Source organism: Beauveria bassiana (genome assembly GCF_000280675.1).
Source record: "Beauveria bassiana ARSEF 2860 unplaced genomic scaffold BBA_S00003, whole genome shotgun sequence".
Classification (NCBI taxonomy): Eukaryota; Fungi; Ascomycota; class Sordariomycetes; order Hypocreales; family Cordycipitaceae; genus Beauveria; species Beauveria bassiana.
In genome coordinates this window covers 472,960-500,802 of record NW_007930838.1, presented here as the reverse complement: position 1 = coordinate 500,802, position 27,843 = coordinate 472,960, and the positions used below count along the sequence as shown (strand labels likewise).

Genomic DNA, 27,843 nt, shown 5'->3' with positions numbered 1-27,843 from the left:
CGGCGCAAGCCCCATCTCCAAACCGCCCCAAACACCCCCCCCTCCAAGCTTGTCCTCGGCCCCGAGTGGATAAGTATTTATGGGAGACCTCTTGTCTCTGCGCAGACCGGAAGGTGGGAGGGAGGGTAATCACGACATATCCTCAGATGCGCGCGATTCGAGGAGAGGGACTATGGAGAGGAAGAGGGGGGCAAGAAGGAGGGGCAAGAGCACAAGTTAGCTGAGCTGGCTGAGCGAGCGGCGAAAGCTTGTTGTGGGAAATTCCCCAGTTAAACGAGGCTTTTCGCTTCATCTCCACAGCAGCTTCGCGTTTTTGTGTGTCAATTCGACGTCGGCCGGGCAAGCTTGCTTGGCTGTTTCTCGAGGTGCTGGTAAGCCCCATCGTGTTCGCGATGCCTGTTCCTTGCAGCTGCAAGCCATATGAGCTCCCGATATTGGTTTCGGTTTTTCGACAACTTGCGCACAAACGACGTCTTGGCAAAATAATCATCGCCAGGTTTTATTATCGACTCTTTTCTCCAAACGCATCCAACAAGCTCATCATATGCTTCGGTAAAATTGAACTGGCAAAGACGTCTCAAGGGCAAGAGCAGCAAGTTCAAACAAAAGACGTGGAGAGAGAGACAAGCTTTTTTCAAGAGGCACACACACACACACACACACACACACACACACGCACAGCTTTCCGCCCTACTTTTTTTTTTGGATCGGCGACGCTGAGAGCCTCGCCCACCAACCCCAACTAACTAACTAGTTTGTTTCTAATGCATGCTTGCGTGTGGTGTGCGGGCGTCGTCGTGATCGTATTAAGAAAGAGGGGAGTGACTAGTTAGAGTCAAAAGGCCCCAATTACCATGTAGCGCATGCCCACAACACGGCGCTCCATTACGCATTACGCATCACGCATTACACACTCTATTTGGAAAAGAAATTGCAATTGATGCTGATGCAAATCATCAATTTCAAACTTGGGGTAACAAGGAAATCAAAAAGTTGCAAGGAAAAATATAAATGAATAAAATCTTCAGTTGCATACCATCAACCCCAGCCAAAAACTGCCGCCTCAATGCGCCTGCCATGCAACATGGCTCGCCAGACGGTTCCACCACACCCCTCATAACCCTGCCTGTACATATTCGTACTCTGTACGTACAATTGTACATTACTTACCAGTCAATTATTGATTACTTTTTTCGGGCTTCGATTTGCAGTTAGCCGACGACGGCGATCAAGGTTGCTGCAAGCCCATTTAGGCAGGCGATTGGCATGGGGGTTCGACGTCTTGCTACTTTTTTTTCTTCTAGCTTTTCACCACGTGTGCCTTGCCAGTTCACTATCGTGAATGGTATAAGAACTCCACCCCGGCGTGGTATACGGAACGTGGAGGTTCGATGAATAAAGTGCCCCGTAAGCCTCTGATATCGAAACGGGTCGATTACACGGACGACGGAGTAGAATAGTAAAAGAGTTGCGTTACTGGCACACCCACAGCGGCGTATTATTTTAATATCGACGGCTCTTGGCATGGGAATAGGAACCAGATCCCAGCTGGTTCAGAAAATCACATTAATTGAACGTGCCATATTGGCTTATTATGGGCGAGGCACGCGTAGCTATTACGTGACGGGCTTGTCTGCAATTGGCTCCCATCTTGCCTCCCCCTCACGATCCGGAGTATCTTCTCCATTTCAGTCCCCGAATAGGCAAGCCTTCTCCGCGCGAGCAGAAAGACAGTGTCCTATCCCCGTGCCCAGCTCTGCATCTCTTCCCTTGCCAAGCCAAGAAAGCCAACGACTGCGGTTCATAACACTTTATCGTCTCTGCCTTTTCGATTACATCATCTAGCTCAAGTCTTTGAGCCGAGGGCACGCCATAAATGCTTTACTGATTAGCAAGGTAGCATCTGGTCCCGCAAGCCTAACAATAGAGGGCGGAAGCAAAGCTTTCTGGCTCCTGTTGCATATCGAGCCATCAAGGGCTCGTCACGGAGGCAGCAGCGGCGTACTCAGTAGAAGAGTATGCATCGAGATGAGACAAGGCTGCGGAGCGAAAGGAGAGCATACTGCAGAAGGGAAAGCTTGTGTCTGTCATTGGACAAGCCACTCGACGACGCATGCAAGCCTCATCCTGACAGCACACACGCACACATCCCTGCTCCATCGAATTATCGGCTTGCACATGGGCTCCATGAACCTGCATGGTCAAGGGCCATCTGCAAGAATCCTGATATTGGGGCCGAGCAGCGCATGCCCACACGCCGGACGGCACTAAGAGTGACGGGCTGCAGGCCACCCTGCGTCATGGATCTCATCTGCGACCTCATTTACGGAGTGCCACGTAAGGTTTGATCGGTCGTCTCCGAACCAAATGTGAGAGCTACTGCCAACGAGGCTGTAGTCGAGTTGTGATAATTGCACCTGGACATGTGCCAGTGGAACGAGCCCTGACTTCTCCTACAATCGCTCGATTTGACCAAACAATGCTGCTCGACTCGATTACAACCATGCACGTAGCCTACTGGCACACGATGATCCTTTGCAGCCCCATTCTTCTCCCAATTAAATGTTGTTTAGAAGCAAAAAGCTCATGCATGTGCTAAGCCGGGCAACCATCCTCGAAATCAAGAAAAATCAACTTTTAACACCCCGATTCCTGTAATCTATTCGTGACACATTGTGAAAGGCATTTCTGGCCATCCAACGGGCAAAATAAAGGATAAGGAAGAAAAGACAGATTCCGTTGATAGATTCGAAGCAAACTGGTTTTGCTGTATGAAACCCGTTTCCGTGGAGAGTGCTGTGTACCTCTCGAGGTAATGCGTGTCGTTGGTGGTACAAGTTCGTCAAGAGGAGGGACCAAAAAAAAACAAAAACGAAAACAAGGGTGAAAACAAGATAGGACTAAGCAAGACATAGATCCAATGGATACTCAATAGGAAGACACCATGGGCTCGCTGGGATAGCCCATTGAGCCATCCGGAATAGTGCTGGTGATTCGAATGGGGATATAGGATGTCCCAGAGTCGTAGGCTGCGCACCCCCGCTTCTCCCAAGTTGCGTCCTGCTCGTCCTGATGCTGTACAGATCGTCCCTTGTGACGTACATTGTATCGGACGAGAGAGGCGGTACCCGGAGGTGTCGTGAGAACGACAGCTGGTCGCGGTGCGGGGGCGAGACGCTGTTCGTCGTTGGTGTCACCGTCGGCTCTGCTTCCCCACGACGTCTGCCCGGGTGAGTGTTAGCGCTGCTCCAAAGCAACAGGGGCATTTCATTGCAGGTCGATAGAGGGAGGTGGAGGTGGAGGTGGAGGGGGAGGGGGTTGCCGAGGGGGGGGGGGGGGCCAAGCGTACCATGTTAAGAGTGATGAGTGCATAGAGCTTAATAAGACCGTGAAAGTAGCCAAAGACGATGGAGAGGGGAAGGTAGGCAATGTCGGCCGGGTTGCGGCGGAACAGGCCCATGAGCTTGACGACCTTGGTAAAGGCAAACATGAAGATGAACTGGGCCCAAAAGGCATAGAGGCGACTGCCAAGATGCCATTCAGCTGTGGCCCACCAGCAAGCGGCCAGCAAAAGCGGGTCGATGGCAAAGGCGAGGGAAGTAAAGGTTGCAAAGTGCAGGGCGTAAGTGCACCATGGCTGCTGGCTGCATGATTGGGGAAAAAAAAAACTTGTGTGTTAGCGGCATGCAAGTTGCTGGAGTCGGGATCGACAAGTGTGTGTTGTGTCAACTTGTGTGTGGTTTGTATTGCAACTTACACCCAAACGTGCCTCTCACGGACGAGACTGGTCCAGTTGCTGCGCCAGTTGCTGCGCGCCCAGCGGGTGCACTGGTAGAGAAACTTGGGACCGTTTTCCAGCGTCGTTTCGAGCTCGCATTCGCGCTCATACTGGATCCACGTCTTCCACTGGTGGCTGACGAGCCATCGGGTGACAAAGTTGTCGTCGTCAGCGTTGAGAATCCACTTTCGCCATTTCTCATTCTTAAAGCCGTGCAGAAAGTCGTGGCTCTGCAGAATCTCCGAACGGTACGCGCCAGTCCGACCCGACATGCAAGAAGTGCCGCCATCCATGTTGTGCGTGGCCGAAATCTCAAAGTTGCGCCGTTCAATGTAGGCGGCGCCGAGCCAGTTCCACATGCGATCAGACAAGGGCGCATCCCATTCGCGGCGAACGCGCTGGTTAGTGCCGACACCACCCATCTTGGGATCCTCAAAAGGTGCGAGGATCCAGGGCATGAGCGTCGACGGCCAGGTGACATCGTCATCGGCCATGATGGTAATGGGCGTCCTGACGTGGGGTAGCGCCTCGCACACCTGCAGACGCTTGTTGGCAATGGGGGTATCAAAGACACGAATGCAAGGGTATCCCAGTGTCTCAACCAGCTTATCCAGAGCCTTTCTCTTGTCGTGGGTAGTCACCAGGATAAGTTCAGCCGGCTTGCAAGCGAGAATGCTCTGAAGCGAAGGGCGAAGATCCTCAAACACATTATGAATGGTTGGAATAACAACGGTGACATCCTCGTTAGTAAAGGTTGGCTTGGCTGCGATGGGTTTGGATTTGTACATCCAGTGGCTGACGCAGTGAACAAAGAGGCGAAGGTAGCGATGGAGCCTAAATATTGCTGTGTAAGTCGGCAACGGCAAGTACAAGGAACGGGCCATTCAACTTTACCAGAGAAGCCAAAAAACAACAGACCAAAATGTGGCAGAGTGCCAAAAGTCAGTTGACAGCCAGGACCATATCGGAAAGGTGAAGAATGGCCTGATTAAATGATCGATGTCGAGCTGCAATTGCTCCATGGTGGCGTGGAGCCTCGTGTCTGAGTAGCAAGGCTAGCTAGCAAGGTAGGGCGATGGTGGGAGCAGCATGCGCTGTCAGGTCGTGGCAGCAAGAGTAAAGAGACGATTTCAATGGCTTTGCAAAGAGCAAAATAAGGCTGTAGAAATCTCTGAGATTATATACCCAGCCGAAAAAAGAAGATTGCAAAAGTGTTTGTTGCAGAGCCAATAAGCGAGCCTGGCAGGGATTTATTAGGATAGCAAACGGCAGGGCGATGTGAGGAGTCGTAGCGAGTTAAGCGACTGGACCAAGCCAATGCGAGATGTTGATGATGTTTAAATAGTCTCTGGGACTCTCTGATGAATCAGACGCGATTATTTCAGTCAGACAGAGTGCAGAAGGCAAACGAAGGTAGTTATTGACGCCTTTTGAGGAACAAGAGAGCGAGCGTGCAGAGCGAGAGACGGCCGTGACCGGGGAGGGGGGGGGGTTTGCTTGACAAGGGAACAAGAGGCGGCAAGGGCTAGATTATCGCTGAAAGGAGCAGAAACATGTCGTGAATCACACCAAACCAATTGAAATGGCGAGAAAGAGGGATGATGTGGGAAGAGGAACAGGTAAACGGGTTAAAAGGACACGGCGGGATGAGCATCACGTCTGGAGGGCAATGGGATATATAGCTTGACAGCAGCTTGGCGGTTGAGAGGCAAGTTTTGAACACCTTGGGGTGTGTGCATGTGTGACCAGACCAGGCAGGTAAAGCGTGCCGATAGTAAACAAGAAAGACTGGGCTTCGAGTACAAGCCATAATTTAGGTCCATAACAGCCATGCATGAAGATGGGGAGAGAGAGGGTCTATTTAGTTTTGGACAAGTGCATGTGTACAATGTCACGTCTGGAGGAGCAGTGGATGGATGCATCGCAGAGGGCAGAGATGGACCTAGGCGGCTTTTTGGGGGGAGGGGGGTGGGTTCATTTTTCAAGCTCGCACGATGCCGGTTATGTGCGTACAAAGGCAGCTAAGGTAGGTACTACTACCCAGGTAAGAGGTAGTAGTGACCAAATTACCCAGCTTAACTTGGGTGCTTTGTTTTTGAATTCCCGTTTTTTGTTCTTATTTCATTCTTGTCCATTTCAATTGGACGAGGCTAGTACTTTGCGCGCACCTGCCACTTGCCAACGGATAACTAGCCGTCTAGCGTGCCAAATTATTACCTTGCGAGCGCTAAACAGAGCTGGTTTGTTGTAGACGGGAGCGGGCAGTGGGAGTACCCGGCCTGTACAACCTGCCACCTGCCTTACCTACCTTACGGATAACGCTTGTGCTTCTTGTTGGATGAGACAGCTCGTAGGCAATAATGCAGATATTCTGACGACAGGTTTGCGTGTATTGACGCCGGCATACATATCTATATCATGATGTATCGCAATAAATACTCTTTTTTCGGCGTGTACCTTGATGCGTACATACGTACGACGATGCTGCGCCCATGTCACAGCCAACGTACCTACCTACCTACCTGTTGACATCCGAGTCAATGTCCAGCACAGAATCACGTCAAAGCAACGCTACTCTGCGAATTTACAGGTGGTGTTGCGTCGGCCAACCATCAAGACCCAGGTACAGGTAATCACCTGCAGACGCCATCTGCAGGCGCTTACAGTGGGCTCCAGCCACTGACAGCCATTGACAGCCACTTACAGCCACTAAAAGGTGGAGTATCCCAGTGAGCCAAGGTCCCTCAGGCGGGCCTCTCAAAGCCTCCGAAGCCTCCAAAGCCTTCAAAGCCACCAAGGCCACCAAAGCTCCCCCATCAGCATTCAACTTTGTCGTTTTAGGGTAGTTTTAGCTGCCTACAAGTCCACTAAAACGACGGAGCACAGCGGGCTTGGGGGTATCCGTACCCTTCATGTACAGTACTCGTCAGTTCAAGCCATCAACCGACAACCGTCCCTCCATCAACACTGCCACTCCACCATTCCTCCCCCTCTTGAGGTCTTCACTGCTCTCTCTACATCTACACCTCTCCATCTCGACGCTGATTTACCGACTAACAAATCCAATCATCTCTCTACCCACGGCTCACTTTTTGTCCTCCACCATCGTATCTTCTCGCTCAGGCTTTGCCTGCCCGCCTCTCTTGTCTTGCCTGCACTCTGCGTTTGCAAGCCCACAGACACTGCGACTCCCCGTCCCCCATCTAATATCAGTACGCATCCTTGCCAGGTTTGCCATGATACGGATACTCCAGACCACACTCTCGACTTCTCCTCATCCCCAAGCATCCCACCCAACAACTCTTGGCACGCCTGGCACCCTTGCATTCTCGATGGACCAGGATTGCTAGCGGGCGCGGGGAGCCACTCAAGACCAGTTCTCCAAACAGCTTCCTCAATGCTAGCTAGCAATCTGCCACTGCCTTCGAGCTATCCTGGTTGGCTTCCAACACCTTGGGCCTCTCAATTGCTTGCCATCTCGGCCTCGCAAGTGGCTCTGCCCAATCGTCCTCTTTACAGGTTCGGGCGCCTACCCGAATCAAATCGCTCCATCACTTTCGCCGCCCAATCACTGCTCCATGTTGCCTCTCCAGCCATATCACGCGATGCCGGACAATTTCACCTCGGGGGATCGGCGTCCGACCAGCATGGTCCTGCCGGTTGCCGTCAGCAGCAGCAGCAAAAAAAAAAAATAAGCAGGCAAGCAGGGTCCAGCCTTCAGCTGTCCTCATCCTCGACTTTGCCTCGCCCCTCTTGGCCCGCAGACATCCTTGGCTCTTGGTTCTTGTGTGACGACTGCTACTCTTGCGCCTGCGCCTGCGCCTACTTCACGCACTCCTTCGTCATACACTGCTACCGACTGCCATTGTCTCTTGTCTTACAGTTTGGCCTTGACCGTTTTTCTGCAATCTTCTGCTCAATGCAGTTGCTGAGCCGCTTGATTCTTTCACAGCTGTCTCTCGGCAAGTCTTGCCACGCGCCACGTCACGCTAATAATAGCTAGTAGTGACTGCTGCAGGTCTCGCTAACCCTCCCCAATGACGAGCCATCCCCGGTCTCACGCGAGCCTCAACGGCATTCGCTTACACTGAATCGCCCTAGATAATCAGACCTAACGACAGACCTTGCGTATTCAGTCCTCGTCCTTGGAGGCACTATTGCCGCGAGCTTCTTGCACATTAGCTCATTTCAATGCTTGCGTCTCTGCACCATAGGCGAGTGCACTCCACTGTATATCACAATTCCACGGTTTCCTTGACCGGCTCCAGTGCATTCCTTCTTAGCCCGCCGTATGCCAATTAGTCGAGTCTGAGGAAACCTATTTCCAATCGGGCTTTTACGATGGACGAGAAAGGTGCCACATGACTCCAGTGGGCGTCGAATTGTTCAGAACTTATTTATCCGCCTACACGATCCTCTAGGCTCCCATTTCTACTTAGCAGCTTAGCAACTACTACACAGTCAGAGTCTGCTGACGCTTGGCTGTTACTGTCCAGCATGAGCTCTCTGAGAACACGAGCAGACTCACAATTTTCTGGTCTCGGATACACCAGAGCCGCATCCTTCTGGTCCCTGTGGCCTGTCATGACTGATCAGTGGGGTCATCGTGCTGGCTGGCAAAGCAGCAAAGTACCAATTGCTCTTGGTGAGGACGGGCCGTAGCGGCGCTAGCATAATGCGCCGTCGACCGAAGGTGTCTGATTACGGAGTTTTGCTACCAGATACCGCAGTGGAGCTCTCAATGGCTTTGTTCGCCACACATCAGACTGCCGCCCACTCCAGAGCTTGCATGTTGGGGCATCTGGAGACTGGATCGTTGTGCTGTCAATACTCCATTATGGCTGCAGTGTGATCCCCCCCAAGATCCATGTCCCTGGTTATATTTGTGAGCAAAGTTGAGCCAATTGACTGCGATACAGATGCACACCAGTCACAAAAGCGACTTGTCGCAATGCCCTCGGTCAAGAGTAGCTCGCCTCGGTTGCAAAGCTGGCGTTTCTCGTTGGCGCTAGCCTTGCATGCATTGTTCCACAGCCTTGAGCCACGGAAACCATTGGCATGTGGAGATTGCTCTTCGTGCAGGGGTTGATCACCTCGTTCAAGTTGGCCAAATGGCTGTGTTGGACCTTTGTTATGAACTCTTGCTTCTTGTTGAGCTTGGCTACCTTAATTATTAGTTACTGGGCCTCGCGTGTTGCCGCTGGTCTTTGTCTTGAGGCAGGTGGAGAGCCCCACCATGGCTATCTAACTTTGAAAAGTCAGAGGACTTTTGAACGAGATGGGCCGCGTCTTTGCTTGACAAGCAGGATTCGTAGGCGTTTATTTCATGTTTACCTACTCCAATTGGCGATGGCTAGCCAAGACAAGGACCCGTTCGGCTGTGCTATCTGACAAGTAAGTATCTCCACAACAATATCACTCACAGTACGATGCATTCTTACTGTACCGGCTTCCCGATTTACTCGGAGTGTGTCATCAATTATGTTTCGAAGCTTCCCCGATGACAAGTCTTCAGCATTAAACGGGCTACATTTTCTTCGGAGACAAGAATTCGATGTGTTGGGCTCGAATCAATCACAGCGTCACATTCACGTGCTAGCGAGGTTACCTTGGTGTTTGTCTCGGCCGGCTAGTTGTCTGGCATCTGGGCGATACAGTGCTCTAATAAAGTTGAGGATGCACTGCTGACGGGCAGGTCTTGCAAAAATACTCGATCGCAGATTATGCACGTCGCAAATTGGCCCGGTTGCTGTGCCATGCTTCTTATCTGCCTTCCATTTCTAGAAATGATCAGGGGTTGTTACACTAACTCGTACGTAGCGCAACAGATGAAGGCTTTTCTTTGCCAACACATGTGTCCGACGAACAACCTGGTAATTGCTACCCCTTGATCAATCGACTTGTCTTGTTGTTTCCAGTGGCTGGATGTCAAGGCGTCTTGCATCACGGCTCAAATCCCGAGACTCCTGACAGCGGTAGGGTAAGTGACACAATGACGCACAAGATGACAAGTTAAGAAATAACTGTAACCTAGCATGCTGGCAATATGGAGACAAGCATTTTTTGGGGTTGCACAAGTTTTTGCCTGCACGGACAGTGGATCAAGATCCCTCCCGATTTAACACTCTGGCAAACGTCCAACAAAAGTTTTGTTCCAACACACGCCACATTAGAAAAATACGCACCTGTTATTCAGGGATATCACAAACATGGTTCGATTGACAGCCGTTTTGCTATTGTGGGCTGACTTTCCGACGCCGCTGCACTTTTTTTTGCTTGTGGATATACATGGCCAAGATGGATCCTCAACAGGCGAGAGCAGCCCATCTGTCGCTGCAAACGAGAGGCGATGGCGGACTCTCTCATGTGATATGCTGTCAAGGGGATCCATGCATGCTTCATGCGGAGAATAGCGCCATCTTTGGGCCTTTGCGCTGAATCTACAGAGCCCCCCTTGAGAGCGTAGGCTGTTGATTCCGCCGCGTACCCTCCGATGCTACCTGCATACCCTTTTCTTCGATTTCCTTTGCCTTGCAAGGCAAACGGACGGGCCTTTGTGCCGGCCTGACACCATGCATATTAATAGTTACTGATATCGGAGAGGATCTCTGGCAACAGAGACGACCCCCTGCAACAGGAATGGCCAATCATTCGAAAACCTTTCCAATATCAGTTCCTCCGCGTTGAGGGAATCATTGGTAATACATGCCGCGGGAGAGGTTGCCTGGCTGAGAGACAGACGCGCAGTCGTACAAGTTTCGCAATTGGGCAAGGCACATGGCAAGGCAAGATTTAGCGGCGCTTAGCCGCAACTTCCATGGTTTGACAGCTTATCATTCACCATGTCACAGAATCGTGGCACTAAGCAGAATGTGTTGGACACGAGGCCCCTTGCGAGGTAAGGGACCGCGGTTCGCGCCCGCTAACCGACGCGCAAAAGCCGATGCATCATACCCATTGACATCAAGCCACTGCTCGCCGCACCGATCATGGATGTGTTACCACGGGCAGAAGCTTCTCGAATTTCTGATCCGGGTGCTCTCACGCGGCACCGGGTGTGACAGCCGAAGCTTCGCCCTGGACTTTGATTCCCCGGCCCTGCGCCCTCAGCTGCATGTCAACGGCTAGCAGTCGGCAGGTTACATTTGAAAGGGCATGTAAGAGAGTAGTGCGAAGGGAACTTGCCGGAGAAGTGCTGCCACAAAAAAAGGCCTTGAAAGAAGAATGTTTTTCACTTCAAGACATGGCAATTGTAGTACAGACCTTGTGATCGGGCAGTCAACGATGGGGACACCTTCCATGTCTCTTCCTTTGACACTCTAGAAGACAATGCCAAGGAAAAATGTCTTTCATGCCAAGTGAGAATGTCTTGTATCGATTTCGGACTCGGGCTATTGTGGAAATGTCTTGAAAGAAAACTGATCCCGGTCCTACAAAGGTTTTGGGTGAGGAGACTTGGCCACTCAACAAATGTACTATTGCGACACTACAGAGTGCGTAGCAACTCAGAAATCAGTATTCAAAAGGAAATCTTTGAATTATTGGTGCAAATATACGTGTTAAAATCAACGTTGATTTGAGGCGAGTTTCTGAATTGTGTCCTAGTTCCATGTCACAGCACGAAGGTGAAGCGAAAGAGCAACAAGGCAGCTAGGAAGTACATGAGGAATAGCTAACATTTGTACTAAACCTGTACCAAAACTCTTCCCTTTCAATTTTCATTAATTCTTCGAGTGATTCTATTTTATCTATTCTTTTTTTTTTTCAATCGAACCTTTATGTACAGCAGCTCATGCTGGCAACCCTCTGGCACATATCCCATCAACCCACAACAGGTGGCATCAGCCAACATCTCTCTAATCTTGCAAATGCTGTTTTTTAAAAAAGGGCAAACATTTTGCGCTCCGCACACCGCGTTCTCGCCCGCATGATGCCCGTCCCTCGGCACAATCACCAAATCAAAAGTCCTTGTCCGCCTCAATCAGCTTTGTGTCGCCAGCCCCGCAGCGTCGACGCCGGGTCGAACATTATTGTCTTAAGCCGCCGCCTGACGCAGAGCATCAGCGCGCCGCCGAAGCTTTGTGCGCGTGCGTGCGTGACGTTGGAAGCACCGGTCGTAGCTCTCGTCGACGGGGGATAGCCCCATGAAAACATCTCCACTCCACAGTAAGGCGCCCAGGCGGGTTTATCGTGGGACCCGGCGCGCGCGGGCGGACGGCGGGCCTTGTAAAAAGTCGGCGTGGTGGAGCACGGCGGCGGCGGCGGCAGCGGCGGCGGTTTTGGCCTGCCGGCAGAGTAGCCGTAGCAGCCTACACGCGACAAGTTCATAAAACGGACGTGTGTTTTGGCGGCGGGCGCGTATCCAGGCAATTCGATCGGGAAACCCGACGTCTTTGATTGTTTTTGTAGCAAATGTTGTGAAACGTCTTTGATCGCCAGTTTGTACCCATTCCTTCGGAGCGGACGACGATGAAGCCCTTGTCTGCCAAGGCTCGCAGGTCGGTGGAGGGCCAAAATGCCTTGGGCGTGTAAGGTCCTGTGGGCCGGCATATGTGTACTCTATCACGGGATAGCTCTTTGTCTCATCAAGATTGCTTGGGTAGACTAATGTGCCGTAGATCTGGTTCCTCCCGTCCCGCCCGGGGGGCATTGAATCTTTCGACCAGACGCCACTTGCCTTTTAAATCAGGGCTGAGATGCTCTTTCTGCAGGAATACTACTTCTTTGCCAGTTTCTGCATCTCGAACGGCCGACGTCGGCAAATAATCGACTCTTGACCAGGTGTCAATCAAAAAGCGCCGATTCGGCCCCCATTGCCAAGTATGCGACCCGTCGCCTTTAGTAATCACTTGGAGCATAGAGCCATCGAAATTGACGGAGACGAGGTGTGCATAGTAGGGGTCTTGACCCGGCATGATACCCAATACGCGAACCCACAGCTTTCGTGTCTTCACATCAACATGGTCAATGAAGTGGACATTCCATTCGCCCTTTGTAATCTGGCACTTTAGTTTCCCATCATTCAGATCAAATAGATAGATTTGGTTCCGATTATTCCTTTCGCTAGCCCACAGAAACTCATTTGTGCCGAGCAGAAGCTTGAAATATGTCTTCTGGTGATAGTCAACAAACGTGTCACTCTTCTCTTCGGCTAGGACCTTGACAGCCCCGTTTCAGTTAATCTCCAACAGACGCAAATGTTGATGGCCGCGCTCGTTGAAGACAAAGTAGTACTTTTGGCCATCGCTCGACCAGCCAATGCTAGTGATTGCATACGGGTTGGCAAATAGAGAATTGTCAACAAATATCTCATCTCCGGTAGCGAAGTTAAAAAGACAAGGCCGTTTCACTTCAACGTCATCTCCAGCCCGGAGATACTCTCCGGTCACGAGCTTTGGCCGAAATTGATCCTGCGGCATCACGTCAATCAGATGCAGCGATGCCTTGGACGCTGGCTTGCACTGCATTGCAATCGCAAACTGCCCATCTGGAGATGAGTAGATGTCTTTGAATTCATTGTCACTGAATCCACGGAAAGAAACTTGGCTCTCGTAGCCGTCAGGCTTTCGTACCCAGACGTTGCCTTTACGCAGAAACGGTTCAAAGCAAGAACCGATATCTTGTTTGGGGACTTCATCTAGGTCATTTTCCATAATAGGATCCGACTGCCAGGAGAGAGATAAACCCAGAGGAGAATCCTCAATCACGGCTGTGCAACGACGACTTTTTAACTGAAACGCCACCGAGCTTCTCGTTGCAGACTCTTGGAGCTCCAAGCGCCAGTAGTGATAGAGCCAAGAGTTCACCACGCGGCTTCGGCCACTCTGCAATGAACCGCAGAAGCGAGCATCATCGTCGTTGCTGATCCACTTGAAATCAATTCGCTTGGTAGTCTGATTGACAAGCGTCACCGCAGCCGACTCGCGCGACCAAGGGGAGGCCATTTCCTGGCAACCCCGGTCAAAGCGACCCTCATGAAAGTCCCCTTTCCACTCTATCAAAGTGCCGTCTTGGGAAATCTTCCGGACTTTATCCTGATATTTGAAGCAGACATACTCGGCGCTCTTGTCTATATCGATCCAGGAAAAAGGCAATGCGTCATGTTGCCCAAGCTGTCCATCCCGACTTAGCTTGGAGGCGTGATCAAAGGCCAAGGAGCGGTGGCCTTTTTTCACAATCGACGACAAAGAACATGAACTTGTCGTCGGAAACCTCACGTCTATACCCAAAAGATGCTCGTCGAGCCCGGAAGCCATCGTGGAATTATCAGAGCGCTACGAACGCAGGCTTCCTCGAAAGTGGTAATACACTTGTCCGACTCCATAGCGCAAGGGTTATTGAAGATGTACTTGGGTATTTCGAAACTACAAGATCATATGGAAGAATCATAGTGATTTCGGCTGAAACCCCATGATTTGGTCACGCGAAGAGTTGTTTCTTCTACAGCGGAGATGGTAGCCATACGATATTTGACCATCTATAGTGCTCCTCATCGCCAGATCGGCGCAGCAGAAGGCCCGGCTTAGAAAGGCCATTCTGAACTCTTCTACACCTTCTTAGCCTGTCTTCGTGAATAGCGCGATCGTGTCGCTATAAGCGTCGTCGGCATTGTTGGTAGGCTTCCCGAGTGAGGTTGCGCCAGAGGTACCGCAAGAAGGTTCTGCCCGTGTTACCGCCAGAGACGGTTTGTTTCGAGTACGGTTGCAAGCGGGCTTTTGTTTTCCAGAGCATAGACATAGAATTCAGCTTTGTGCCAGAAAGTCTCCCCCCCCTCTTTTTTTTTTTTTTTCTTTCTTCACGTGCAAGGTACGTTAAGAAAGGGCGGCGATTAAAGCTTAAAAGACATTTGGCGCATTTTGCTGTTGATTCAGTACGAGTTTAGTGGCTTCGTTATACCAAATAGAGGGTGTGATAGAACTCAGAGGTGGTCTTTTAACGAAAAGCCAACAGAAAAGTCGTGGCGGGCTGTGTTACGCGGTGTGATATGTGACACTTTTACGTTGCTGGGGGTTGATTGATGGTACGCCAGGCACTATCTCATCTCAGGTTTTCCTCTGGTATTCAAGAAGGATACATCACTAGATCTGCTTCATTTGTTACGCCGGGCTTTTCGATCAGGGTAAGCGCAATGGGCTCCCACGGCTTGATTCGAACAATGTTGTCGTCATGCTCGTCATCTCCGTTCGTCGCCATTGTGTTTTCCGGCGCCTGATTTTATATGGTAATTGTTGCCTTTATTACTGCGCTCGCCATCCAAAGTCCTGGACTCTAAGGCACAAGACAAGCTCTTAGCACACGTCGGCTGCCGTGAGGGGTCGGCTTGCGCGGGTCCTAGCAGATGCTGGCAAAGTGCATTGGGTAGCTGTCGGGCCCAATGATGAAGTAGACAACTCGACCCGGAAACTTGCATCGGTGCCGTCACGGCTGCCGACATCGTTTTGCTTGATCGGGCACTTATTCATGTAAAAATGCAATATGAAGGAGGGCTGTAAAGGGCGCGTTTCTCAACTCTGGATGCCGAAGACTCGGTCATGATGGCTACATTGTGCTGTCTCCCTATTGCTGTCGTAGCAGTAACGCCACAGTTGGCTGGGGAACACAGAAGCGTGCAGAGTGGTGAGGGTGGAAATTCTGTCTTGTTGACAGAGCGTTGTTTGTTTGTTTTCTTGTATGTAATTGGGTTCGAAGCGGTCGTCTTCTCAGGACAACACATATGGCACCTTTTACACCTTTTACATACTTTAACAGGAAAGTGTCAAATCACCTTTTATTTCCCTCAAGTCTCAAGATGACAGGAGGTATTGAAGCGCATAGCAGCGCATAGCAGCGCATAGCAGCGCCCATTCATAACTTTTTGTCCTTGATATGCAGTCAATGATGAAAAACTGGGGTATGCAAGGTAAACAGCGGCTCCTCGGGAGCCGCATTGATAAATACATTACTGGTTCCGTAACGAATGGGGAATCTACAAGCTACCCCATATCAGTTAGGTCAGCGGGAGGCCCCCCGAATCGAGTTTTAGAAACTATTACCATAGCCGAGGAAAAAAGGGAGAGGTAAAGAGGGGTATGGTGAGCAGCTCAAGGTCTACAAAGAGATGATTCGAGCACACCTATTGATGTTGGATTCACACGAATTTGGTCATGGGCGGACCAAAGCTGGTTCGTTGGCTCGCTGCAGATTGTGCTGTCGCATGCATCGAGCAGCCAAGGCCAAGGCGAGTCAACGCGACGCTAGCACAGGACCAGGAGGTTTTCGTGTGACCAGCGTGACCAATGGTAGGTGGGCAACAAAGAAAGGTTCGCTCAGGTTCTTGTCCTGAATTGGGCGTCACCGACGAATGATTTTTTTCATTTTTCCATTCTTGGATTGGTTGACGTCCCTTTATCGCGATCGATCGGGAAACTTCCTGGAGAACAGAGTAGGAAAAAGCCTCCAATGCGTACTCACGTCAATCGGCAAGTAAGTTTCTTTTCTCTGTACGAAGCGGGTAAAACGGCGCACGTGGTGTGGCCTGAGACGAGCTACGGACTCGGTCTTGGTCATTTCCGGATGAGAAGGGGACTGGGAGAACTCGACTGTAAATGTTGGGTATTGGCAGCGTGGCCAAGATGGAGTGCCAAGCAGTGAAGCACAGACATGGAGACGCCTGGTTGGCGCCACGAGCCATTTGCCATTCTAGCTGGTGCGCTGGCACAGCCTGGCAGACAGCGATTGTGGGGTTAGTTTTCCCAGGCGAAAGCAAGCTGTAAAAATTGTGTGTCGTCATGACGTGTGTCGTGATGGATTGCGCCGTTTCACTGTTTGTGTTGAAGGGTAGTATGCTTGCGCTGCTGATTCGCATTGTCCAAGCCAAACATACAGTGGTTGAGCGCCTTGACTAGGAGGTTTCAAGAGCGGCATTTTTGGCCATTTCTTTCCCTTTGTTCATTCTCGCGCACACATCAAAAGAGATGTGACTTGCGCAGGCAAGAGGGGCAGACATTTTCCGCGCATATCACTGAGGGGTGAGTAACCGGGCGTTCCGAAGCGGATCGTCATGATGGATGCAGGGGTGGGTTGAGGCCAAGACCGGTTGGCAGTCCGGAGCTGAGCACCTACAATACAACACGCTATTATGCAGGACCGACTAAACAACTGCTGCTGCTGTTATTTCGGCACCCATCTCACAGCATCTAGGAGCTGCTGACGGCGCATGCATGCTGCAGGCTGTGCTCGCAGTCGCTTGGCCTGTAAGTGTGTGCGTGTGCGTGTGCGTGTGTGTGGGCGTCGCCGCCGCGGCACACGGAGACGCCTTTTGTGGCTGTGGGCGGGATGCCGCAAGCAGAAATGGCCCGATAGGCAACTTGGTCTTGTTCGAGGTGGACGAGGCGGACGAGGCTTTGCAAGTTTCAGCTTGGCACTGTCGAGAGGAGCAGGACAGACGAGCAAGACGAGTTCTGTGTGGTCAGAGTAAAAGGCTAGATGGGAAGGAGGGTGGGGGGTCCAACATACTTGGTAGTCATTAGTGCGGTGGCGCCGGGCGTCACCAGCTATAGAAGTACCGCTTGATTGACGATGCTGATATTAATCGAGACGTAGGAGGCATCGACAAGATGGCGGGACGAGTACATGTTGGGCCTATGATGGGTATGTACGTAGACTTGTTCAGATGACGGGCAGACAGACAGCGAAGACAGCGAAGCGGCGAGAATATAGCGAGGTGGGAGCAAGACAGCGTTTGCGTGTCGCGTAGATGATTGCATCTTGACGTTGAACCAGAGTCATGATCTGTGCGTGTGGTTGATGATGCTGGCGTTGTGCAGGAGAAGCGGGGGATGGCAGACGCTGGTGGCTGTACTAGGGTGACGCATCAACCGTGGCACAGAGCGGGGAGCCTCGATGGCAGCGTGACCAGTGATGTGATGCAACTATCAAGAAGAAGATAAGGGAACAGAGGCATATGTAGAGGAACCGATGAAGTAGTTGGACAAGACGAGGTTTTTGGATAACTATCAGTAGTTACTGTTGGCGCAGGCGGGCTGTGTGTGGCCTGAGGCTGAGCATCGACTACTTGTAATTTCAGCTAGCGTCACGCCGACAGCCATGCTTACTATGATCGTTTATTAATAGACACGACGATAAATCACTCTTTAATTGACGCGAACTTTCTTGTCGCGTCGGCCTTTTTGGCGACCAGTGAGCAGCAGTCTGAAAATCCGTCCAGTGCTGTCCAATTTCCATAACCCCCTTGTCGCCGTCCCCGGCCAGCATCCCACTATTCATCTCGCAGTGACGCAGGACCCCAGCATCATCTGTTCATTTCCTGATAGGGCCGCCGTTTCGCTAATTTGATTATTATTGCTTCTTTTATCAAGACTTTCATCTCCGCCTTTTCGTTCTCCCTCTTAATCTCACTTGCAGAGTATGTACGTGGTATGTATCATCCAGTACTACGCTAGACAGACAAGAGCGCCACGGACATTGTCACAGCCACTAGTAGGACTTTGTAGACGGCCAAGCCCGAGTGTAGTTGTAAGTATTTTTATTCGGCCAAGAAGATTCGTATGCAGAGTGGCTCAAGGCAGAGAGGTGCAGGAGCTGTTGTTATTAGCCGGTTTGCCGGATTGTAGGGGACCCGAGTTCTCTGGGCATGTACCATATCGGGTCTGGTGTCCGGACTAACCGGCATGTCTTGGATGAGGAACCATCTGAACAGGCTTCCTGTAATCCGTACCAGTAAAATGTTCCAAGGCAAATGAGCAAATGGCACCCTGGAAAGCGGCATTTCTGGTATTTTGCATGGGCTGGTGGAAAAATGCTGCTGTATTTTAGCGTGTGTATATCCACTGTAGCTGGTGAAATGCAAATTTATAGCGCCATCTTTGACCAAAAAAGCAGACCCTTAGCGTGCCTAGCACGCCTGGGTGGGTACGTGGGTACCTAGCCAGGTGGATGGTAGGTTCGAACATCTGGAGTAAATAATTATGAAATGTACCCATATAATCCCAAAACGGCCTAGGTTGAGCCCCTCTTTGTTCTAATCTTTCCCATTTACTTTTCGGCTTCGCCTCTCCCTCTGTGCCTCGTCGGCGGATTCTAGGTTGTCTCTCTCAGCCTGCTGCCTACGTCTCCTGAGCTTATTCCTCGTCCTTCATCGTCATCTCTTTTTATTTTATTTTTTTTTCCCTCTTCCTCGACAATCTTCTTCCTCTTTATTTTTTTCCTGCTCTCTCCCCTCTTCCTCTTCCTCCTCCGCGTCGCTTCGAATCACCCAACATATTCTTTTTTTTTTTTTTTGGATACATTTTGTCGTTTCTGCAGTGACCTGCAATCAGGCTACCTACCCACCTGCGCTGCACTCCTGCAACCACACCGCATCACTCACCCAGCTGCGACAACAACAACAACGGCCCGCCTGGACTCGCCGTTTCGCCTCGCAATAGATATACTCTGGGTCCTGCCCGCTTGCTAGAGTATACTTTTGCTCGCTCGAAGCTGTTCAATTTTGTCATGGAATCTCTTTAATTTCCTCTCCAACATACAACGCTTTCGCTGTCTGCTGCTGCAGGCTTAGCGTGCCCGTCATCGCCAATACCATCCCACGCGACTGGTCACTGGTAGCAGCAACACCACCACCACCGCCGCCACAACGACAACGACAACGCAGATCTGCAATCTGGCCAGCCGCTATGGCATCCCTCGCCAAACAAAAAGCCACCGCTGGCGTCTCCCACGACTCGACGCACTCGTCCAAACTTCGTGGCCGCACAATTGTCAAGCCCATTTTGAAAAAACTCAACTCGCACTCCACCTCTGACAGAGGATCCTTGGATCTCGATCCTGCCTGGGACGACCTACCCTCCCCCCTCATCCGCCCCTCTGCCGAATATGACTGCAGCTACGCTGATGCCACCGGCACGCTTCCTTACCACCACTCGGGCGCCTACGACGTCTCTGCTGCCGCCACGACCGCTGCTGATGCTTTTCGATCCCGCGATGTGAGCTTCTCGACTTCGGCATCCCTCGAGTACCCTACTTGGCGCTCCAAAAACAAGTACTCCCACATGCGATCAGCCAGTGGCACCTCGCATACCTCGTCCATTGCCACAAATGTCAGCGCCCGCAACGGAACCTTTGTGCACCCATTTCAGCAAACTCCCAGGACCGCCACACCTTCTCTGTCTTACGCCAACTCCATCGCCTCCATCGACGCATCCGCACCAGTTTCCCGCGAGTATGCCTCCACCATCACCGAATACGACGACCTTATTTCAACCGCCACCTCCTCCTCTGCGAATCTACCTCCTCGCACCACTTCTCTCACCAGATCAGCCACCTTTTCGCCGCCTTCTCGCTTCCGTGGACCCTCGCTGGACGAATCCCACCCCTCCCTGACCCTGTCAGACGGCAGCCACACGCCTAGGCAGATTCCCACCAGCCGCTCCAACTCTGTAGCCACAGCCGTGTACATGCCCGAATCCACAACCCATGATTCTGGTCTTTCTCCCACTTCTTGCCAGATGCCACCCATGTCAACTTCCATCTCTTCCTCTGGGACTCCCACATCCTCTTCGCCCTTATCGCCTCTACGCAGCTCTCTCGACATTAGCGGGTTTCGCCTGCGTTCTCGCAGCGAGGTCGACACCCGCACGCACCAGGAGCAGGTCCGCGAGGCTCGTCGCAAGTTTCAGGAAAAGGAAAAGGCCAAAGACGAAAAGCTTGCCCAAAAGCAGCTGCGCCGTCGCGAACGTGCCGACCAAACTCGTGATCGCGCAAAGATTCGCAAGAGCACTACTGGCTCTACATGCACGGCCAAGTCATCCGCCACCACCGGCCGCTATGCTGCTAGCCATGTCACCAACGAGTATTCTCATGAAAAGTCCGACTTTGCCAACACTGGTGCCTACGATGATGTTGCTGCCGGTCAAACTCCCGCCAGGGCCGATGAAGTCCAGTTCCAGCGACCACAGCGTCGCAAGGGCGCCAAGCACAAGACCAACGGCGCCTGGACCGCCTTTATGCTCTGGCTCCGAACTCGGTTGCTCAGACTGGGCAGGCACTAGGAGCCGCCCATTCCGAGACATCCTTCTCCATTCCGGGATCCTGGCACGCATCTACCAACCGACCATTTGACCCCCTCACCTCGCATGGCCACATCCACTGCTTCATGGCACCAAAGCCTCACATACCCGCCATGGAACCGCCATAACCCACCTATCGTGCCCAACCTTTGGTTCGTACGACAAACAACAGAGCATGAGGACGCATTTGTCTCTCCTTCGAATGGTTCTAATTGAAAGGAGCAGACAGAAACCACTCGAGACGTTTCTCAGTCCTGCACTTATATATGCTTTTTCTGCTTTCTGGTCTACCTTAGCGTTGCAATTCCTATACTTTTTCCAACGGCCCTCCTATACTGTACTTATGATTCCCTTCACCCCAATCGATGCGTGGCGTTTATGAAGGATATGTTTAGCATTTTGCATTGTTTGTCCCTTTGGTTCGGCGTATGGGACTAACTTTTTTCCATTCTTGTGTGTTTTGGGTGTTTTGCACGGACAACACGCTGATGCGTGGACACGAGGTTTAGCACGATGGGGTTCTCAGGATCTCGGATGAAGAGTAAGATACAAACACAACATGATATTCTCAACATTTGCACTTGGCCTGTTTGCCACTTGGAACGTCGTGACTTTGATACTCGTACATTGAAAATACATATACGTCTAGATCTTGGGACGCACGTCGAGATTGGACCACCACGGGTATCCAAAAGGCCGTTGGTTCTGCATCGTGCCCGTAAACTTGGGCGGCCTCTTTTGCAGGAAGCTCTGCACGCCCTCGGCCGAGTCGGTGTCGGGGCACGTGAGGCTGTAAAAGATTTTACTCTCGAGGAGGTGCGCCTCCTCGGGCGACTTGGGCCCCGAGTACATCATGTCCTTCATGACCTGGGTGGAGACGATGCTGCAGTTTTGCGCCATGCCCTCGGCAATCTTGAGCGCCGTGGGCAGCACCTGCGCCGGCTCGACGACCTCGCTAAAGAGGTCGTCAAACAGGCGGTGCGTGGCCGGGTACACGGCGCCGGTGCTGACGAGGTGCATCGCCTTTGACGTGCCAATGAGGCGCGGCAGGAAGAAGCTGCTGCAGGCCTCCATGCAGAAGCCGCGCTGGGCAAAGACGAAGCCGCACTTGGCCTGGCTGCTGGCGACGCGCACCGTCGCCGGCAGCGTCATGGTCATGCCGATGCCGACGGCCGAACCGTTGACGGCCGCCACGATGGGCTTCTGGCACCGGTGCATGGCAATGGACACGGTGCCGCCCGAGTCCCGGTACTGCAGCGGGTCCTCGACGCGCTGCGCAGTCACGTTGAAGTCCATGCCCGCGCAAAAGAACTTGTTGGTGGCGTCGGCCGAGGTGAGGACGATGGCGCGCACGCGCGGATCCTCGGAGAGCAGCCCATAGGCCGTCACGAGCGACGCGCCCATGGTGTCGGTGTAGGCGTGGCGCGACTCGGGACGGTTGAGACGCACAATGATGACGGGCGTCACCGTCGGCGACGACTCGGGGTGGTGCGACAGCGAGATGTCGGGCAGGGACAGGGTGTTGTAGCTGTCGGGGAATGAGGGCGCCATGGTTGCGGGTGTAGTGCGGCCGGGTGACGCTGGTATACTGAAGAGGGCAGAATAATGCAGTTGAGAAAGGAGAGAAAAACCATGTGTTGGATATAAATTTTGGGTTGAGGTTGCTCGGCTGCGGAGCTGTCTGGCCCAGGAAGCTAGCCCGTGCCGAGGTTCGGCACAGGCTATTTGCTGCAATCATTGGCCGTGACGCATGCATCAACCTTGATATCAAGATTGGGGGTTGCATGTTCCAGACTTTCCAGATCAAGAATATTTACTGAGCCTAGTCGAAACATGTTCCTTTGTCACGTTTGTCGCACACTCCTGTTCTCTTCCCATTCTACATCATCCGGGTATAAGTGGACAGTGCCCAAACACAGTGTGTAACCCAGTTGGAACTGTACGGAGCAAACAAGCCCCAGCTGCAGGATCCTGGGGTCGCGTTGGAAATCTCCACCAGCTGAAGAAAGCTCCAATAAACATGCCATCGCATCAAAGGTTTCAGAGACATCTATCAAGCGAGATAAGCAGTGGCAATGCATCTTGCCCTGGATCATGGTCTACGACTGGGACACACACCAAGAAACATGTTATCAGCTATATATCCAAGAGGGCCGGTCCCTCGAGGACATCATGGAATACCTAAAGGCCGCCCACGAGTTTTGCCCTAGGTGAGTGACTCACACACGCCGAGAAACACGCAGTCAGCCCAAAGAGGGGGAGAAGGGGACTGTCATTATGACAAACATTTTCATGGTGCTTTTGAAGAGCCGGTTCACTCGTATGAGTGCCGGGATTGGATGAGCGAGGCTTCCGGTATTCCTGCCCATCATGAACTGCTCCCATACCCTCGTCCGTAGCGTCTTTGCCTCATTATCAATTTTCTCAAGCATCCTTTTCACCTATGTTCTATTATTTCACCCCGTCTTTTGCACTATTTCCTTGACTTACACAAACGGGGCGTTATTTGGGGCGAGAGGGACAAGCAAGCACACAAGCCGTTCACTCTGTACTTCACGTGAATGCTTTGCTCTCCCTTTCACTCTGAAAAAGCTCCATTCTTCTGCAGCAAGCGAGCCTTTCAGACACAATTTCGTCGTTGGAATTTTCCAGCCAAGCAGAGGCCGGCACACAAGAATGACCGACTGGTCGCCCGCATCAAGGAACTTTGGGAGAAGAACCTAGCTCAGCGGGAAATGCTCCGCATCCTCAACGAGGAAGACGGCTATGATATAAAGCCGCGCGAGCTCATGCGGGTGCGCACCAAGAATCGATGGCTTCTGCGCGTTCCCAACTCAACCGTGGATGCGACTTTGGTCCTACCCGACGGCGGGCACAACGACGACCACGATGGCACTGATGACGATAGCGAAGTACGCGGGGAACATATTGATCTCGACTATTCCGTCGCTACTTCACACGATAATAACGACATGACTATGCAGGAAAGTGACAGTGGTAATGGCACTCCCGTGACGGCCCCTGGTGGGAGTCGGTCACGGCGCCGCAGACGGCAAAGTGGACAAGACGTGCAGTCGACGACAGCCAGCGGCAACAACCGTTTTCCTTCCGAAATGACCATTGACGAAGCTCGCGATATACTCAGCCTCGATACGGCCACATACCGTACATTGCGGACCAATTTCAAGCAGATATGTAACGAGGACAGCCTCTCACGCAAGACAGAAGCAGGGCCGGAGCGCTGGGCGGCAGCAAAACAGCGTCTCATTGGAAGTTCTCTTGCGCTGCAGCGCATGCTCTGGGTCAACAGTACCGTGACCGGCGGCGATCTCGGTGGCAGCACTCATAGCTTTGATCAACGGCAGCTCGCTCTCGACGTCATCTGCACCGATGTCACCAAACGACTGCGTACGCTCGAGACGCGGATGACACTAGGCGAAGCCAAGGCTGTGCTCGGTGTCAACCCAACCGAATCGCGCGACATGCGCGCTGCGCTGCACACTGTACTGCTAGAAGCGCGATTCGTGAGTAAGTCGGATGCCACGCCGCAGCAGTGGGAGGGGCTCAAGCAGCAATGGGGTCAGCGGGCACCGGTCGTGCAGGCGATTCTAGAGAATGTGTCTGGGACAGAAGAAGCCAAGACCAAGATGCGTGCGCTCGAGATGGTCGCGAGCGATGTTATGAAGCGGTTACGAGATCAGCGCAGATCGAGGCAGTCCCTGGCAGGGACCAGTAGAAGCAGCCATCGACAAGAAATGCAGGCAGTGAGCAGCACGACGCATAGCTCGCCCAATACGGCGGCTGGCCAGATGGAGCTAGCGGAGAGCCTGGCAGGAAGCAACTTCGACGACTTGTCCGAGGTTCCGCAGATGACATTTGACAGCCCCGGCAGCGACGCCATGCACATGCCCCTGACCTTGTCACAGGCCTCCTCTCTGACGGTGGATGGGTCACAGCAATCGGGGCGCGGTGTTTTGAGCACCATGAACGCCGCCATGCAGCTAAACTCACCGGGCATGGGCGGCCCAGGGGTGCTCCTCTCGCCGGGCAGTCAGGCAGCATTCTTGGGTCACCATCACCAGCCATTCTACAGTGCGACTGCAGTCGCGGCAGCGTCCTCCGCATCTGTTGCCAGTGCTTCGCCGCAGATGTATCCGCAACCGCCGTGCACGTCTTCTCGCGGAGGAGGGGGAGGGGGAGGAGCTGGGCCCGACGTGCCAGCCTGCGCCGTCTACCTGCGGCTGCACCCGTCGTCGAGCTTTATAACCGAAATGAGCCTATGGGTCGCCACGTTGGGATCTCACTCGGTGCAGGAGCTTCGGGAGTCGGCCGTGGCCCGGTTTCCCGGCGCCGCATGCATCCGCGTCGAGGGCGTCATCAAAGATGGCAAGGGTGGAGAGTTGCCGCTGCAGATTGAGCACGAGCAGGAGCTGGCGGCCTATCTGGCGCACATGCAAGGGGCCTCGCCTACGTTTAACGTGCAGCTTGTGTGGAAGGATACATGACATGATTCATCCTACATTGGAAACATGGTTCGAGGGAGCCGGCTTCCTCTGCTTGTCCAGATGTGACGGATATGCGTCAGCCCTATCCTGTCTCAACTACACTGCCTTGAATAGAGATGGTTTTTTTTTTTTTTTGGTATTTCACGAAGCTGATTGCTTTTTTAGTGGCCTTGTTTTATCAGTGCCAATATAAAGCGTACATATCAATAAACACTGTCTGAATCCCACGCCAGTATTGGAGCTCGGAGACCATAGGCGGGGGAACAAGACGGCAGGCGAACAAGACGGCAGGCGCGGGCTGACGGCAGGATGGATACATTTGCAGGCCAGAATCCACCTGTTCCACCTATTTTGTCTCTTACTAAAAAGTTCGCTTTGATCAATTTTGTAGTAATAGTGCAACCAAGACGGAATTATAGTCCCCAGATGCCGTGGTCGTGCCAGTACCGAGCGAACATAGGCGGTGGTGGAACACCGAAGTCGTTGTCCGGGCCGGACTCCACTCTCTCCACACTGGAGGTGCAGCTTAGCAAACACTACAAGGAAAAAAAAGTCCACTTCATCCGACATTCTCGAATCCATTATCCGGCCAATTCAACTACCCTGCTTTGCGCTCTTCGGACCATTCAGAGCGCCTTAAAAAGATTGTCGGGGTCTCTTCCCCTATTCTTCTCTCCGACAACCCGCAATTCGCTCGCACCGGTTCGAATCTCCCTCCCCCCCCCTTGTTCCCCCCAACATTCAATCTCTCGAAGACGACACAGCCTCCATTCACAATCGATGGCGCATATGCGAGGCGGCGCCGTGCTGCAAAGCGCCCGCCATCAGTTACCACTACGCAGCATAGCCGCGGGACGTTCGCCCGTGGTCGTCGCGCGTTGGTACAGCATGCAAATTGAGCCGGAGCACCCCAAGCCCCCGCGGGAGGGCAACTCGGCCAAGCTGGGCCGGTCGTTCCAGGGTCAGGTCATGGGCAGCATCGGCGCGCGTCTGCGTCGAGAGCGCGAGCAGCGCGCGCAGTACGAGCAGTGGCGCAATACCACGGATCCCGCGAGAAATTGGATGATTACCTTTTGTAAATCCACCCCCTCCCCCTTCTGAGAAGTGGTTTACCCCCTCTGGTGATGCAAACTAACATGGAAAAAAAGTCTTTCTCTCGAGCGTTGGCGTCGCGTACTGGCTGGGCACGTACTGGCCACGCGAGCCTGAGCCCTCTTCGACACTTCCACTGCCCAAGTCCAAGGTCCCCTTGCACAATACCAAACTCGAGAACATGCAGGCGGCGTGGGCCGACTTTGTGCGCGTCCTGGGAAAGGACCACGTTAGCACGCTCGAGGCCGACCTAGAGCAGCACGCGACGTCCGACTGGTCCTCACACCGGGCCAAGTCGGACGAGCGGCCGTTTTGCGTCGTGTATCCGAGCTCGACGGAGGAGGTGGCCGAGATTATGAAGATTTGCCACCTGCGCCGCATCCCCGTCGTGGGGTACAGCGGCGGCACGAGCATCGAGGGCCACTTTACACCGACACGCAAGGGCGTATCGATTGACTTTGGCCGCATGGACAAGATTGTGCGACTGCACAAGGAGGACCTCGACGTGGTGGTGCAGCCGGCGGTCGGGTGGGAGCGGCTCAACGAGGCGCTGGCCCAGGACGGCTTGTTCTTCCCGCCGGACCCGGGCCCCGGAGCCATGATTGGCGGCATGATTGGCACTGGGTGCAGCGGCACAAACGCCTACCGCTACGGCACCATGCGCGAGTGGGTGCTGAGTTTGACGGTGGTGCTGGCGGACGGGACCGTCATCAAGACGCGGCAGCGCCCGCGCAAGAGCTCCGCCGGCTACGACCTCACCAAGCTCTTCATCGGCTCCGAGGGGACCCTGGGGCTCGTGACCGAGGCGACGCTCAAGGTCACGGTCAAGCCCGAGTCGACGAGCGTGGCCGTCGGCACGTTCCCCACCATTGGCCACGCGGCGCGCTGCGTCGCGCAGGTCGTGGGCCGGGGCGTGCCCATTGCCGCCATTGAGATTCTCGACGACAACCAGATGCGCTTCATCAACGAGGCGGGCACGACGTCGCGCGCGTGGCCCGAGGCGCCGACGCTCTTCTTCAAGTTTGCCGGCACGCCGGCGGGCGTCAAGGAGCAGGTGGCGACGGTGCAGGCGTTGGCCAGGCAGGCCGGCTCCCAGACGTTTGAGTTTGCGCGCAGCCAGCAGGAGCAGGACGAGCTGTGGAGCGCGCGCAAAGAGGCGCTCTGGAGCGCCATGGCGGTCATGAATCCCGGGGACCGCGTCTGGACGGGGGATGTGGCGGTGCCGATGAGCAGGCTGCCGGAGCTGATTGACGAGACAAAGGAGGATATGCGCAAGAGTGGTCTTCGGGGCTCGATTGTCGGCCACGTAGGAGACGGCAACTTTCACTGTAAGTGCTTTTTTCCGTTCCTCACAATGAGGGAGCTTTTTTTTTTTAAAAAGGACGAGTGGGCTAACGAAGCGGTG

At 53.1% G+C, this 27,843-nt stretch overlaps 6 protein-coding genes across 6 annotated transcripts in view; 3 read left to right on the top strand and 3 right to left on the bottom strand.

The window, feature by feature from the left end:
* Positions 1–2,928: 2,928 nt before the first annotated feature.
* BBA_01392 (glycosyltransferase family 2) lies at positions 2,929–4,800 on the bottom strand (the record flags this gene model as incomplete). The annotated part of the gene is made up of 4 exons (XM_008596489.1): positions 2,929–3,222; positions 3,350–3,644; positions 3,758–4,612; positions 4,673–4,800. 4 exons carry the CDS (start codon positions 4,798–4,800, stop codon positions 2,929–2,931), a joined length of 1,572 nt encoding a protein of 523 aa, XP_008594711.1.
* Positions 4,801–11,755: 6,955 nt separating this feature from the next.
* Positions 11,756–14,034, bottom strand: BBA_01391 (peptidase S9B dipeptidylpeptidase IV domain protein; the record flags this gene model as incomplete). The annotated part of the gene is made up of 3 exons (XM_008596488.1): positions 11,756–12,169; positions 12,499–12,929; positions 12,972–14,034. 3 exons carry the CDS (start codon positions 14,032–14,034, stop codon positions 11,756–11,758), a joined length of 1,908 nt encoding a protein of 635 aa, XP_008594710.1.
* Positions 14,035–19,449: 5,415 nt separating this feature from the next.
* Positions 19,450–20,823, top strand: BBA_01390 (uncharacterized protein; the record flags this gene model as incomplete). The annotated part of the gene is made up of 1 exon (XM_008596487.1): positions 19,450–20,823. One exon carries the CDS (start codon positions 19,450–19,452, stop codon positions 20,821–20,823), a length of 1,374 nt encoding a protein of 457 aa, XP_008594709.1.
* A 663-nt stretch (positions 20,824–21,486) lies between these two features.
* Positions 21,487–22,392, bottom strand: BBA_01389 (enoyl-CoA hydratase; the record flags this gene model as incomplete). Its single annotated transcript, XM_008596486.1, has 1 exon — positions 21,487–22,392. The coding sequence occupies one exon, from the start codon at positions 22,390–22,392 to the stop codon at positions 21,487–21,489; it is 906 nt and encodes a 301-aa protein (XP_008594708.1).
* A 543-nt stretch (positions 22,393–22,935) lies between these two features.
* Positions 22,936–25,346, top strand: BBA_01388 (uncharacterized protein; the record flags this gene model as incomplete). Its single annotated transcript, XM_008596485.1, has 2 exons — positions 22,936–23,051; positions 23,450–25,346. The coding sequence occupies 2 exons, from the start codon at positions 22,936–22,938 to the stop codon at positions 25,344–25,346; spliced, it is 2,013 nt and encodes a 670-aa protein (XP_008594707.1).
* Positions 25,347–26,234: 888 nt separating this feature from the next.
* The window catches only part of BBA_01387 (glycolate oxidase), a gene marked incomplete at both ends in the record, with an annotated part of 1,985 nt that continues 376 nt past the window's right edge, over positions 26,235–27,843 (top strand). Inside the window, 2 exons of the mRNA XM_008596484.1 lie at positions 26,235–26,421; positions 26,495–27,744. Coding sequence (XP_008594706.1) covers positions 26,235–26,421; positions 26,495–27,744 — 1,437 coding nt within the window. The remainder of the gene's footprint in view (positions 26,422–26,494; positions 27,745–27,843) is intronic.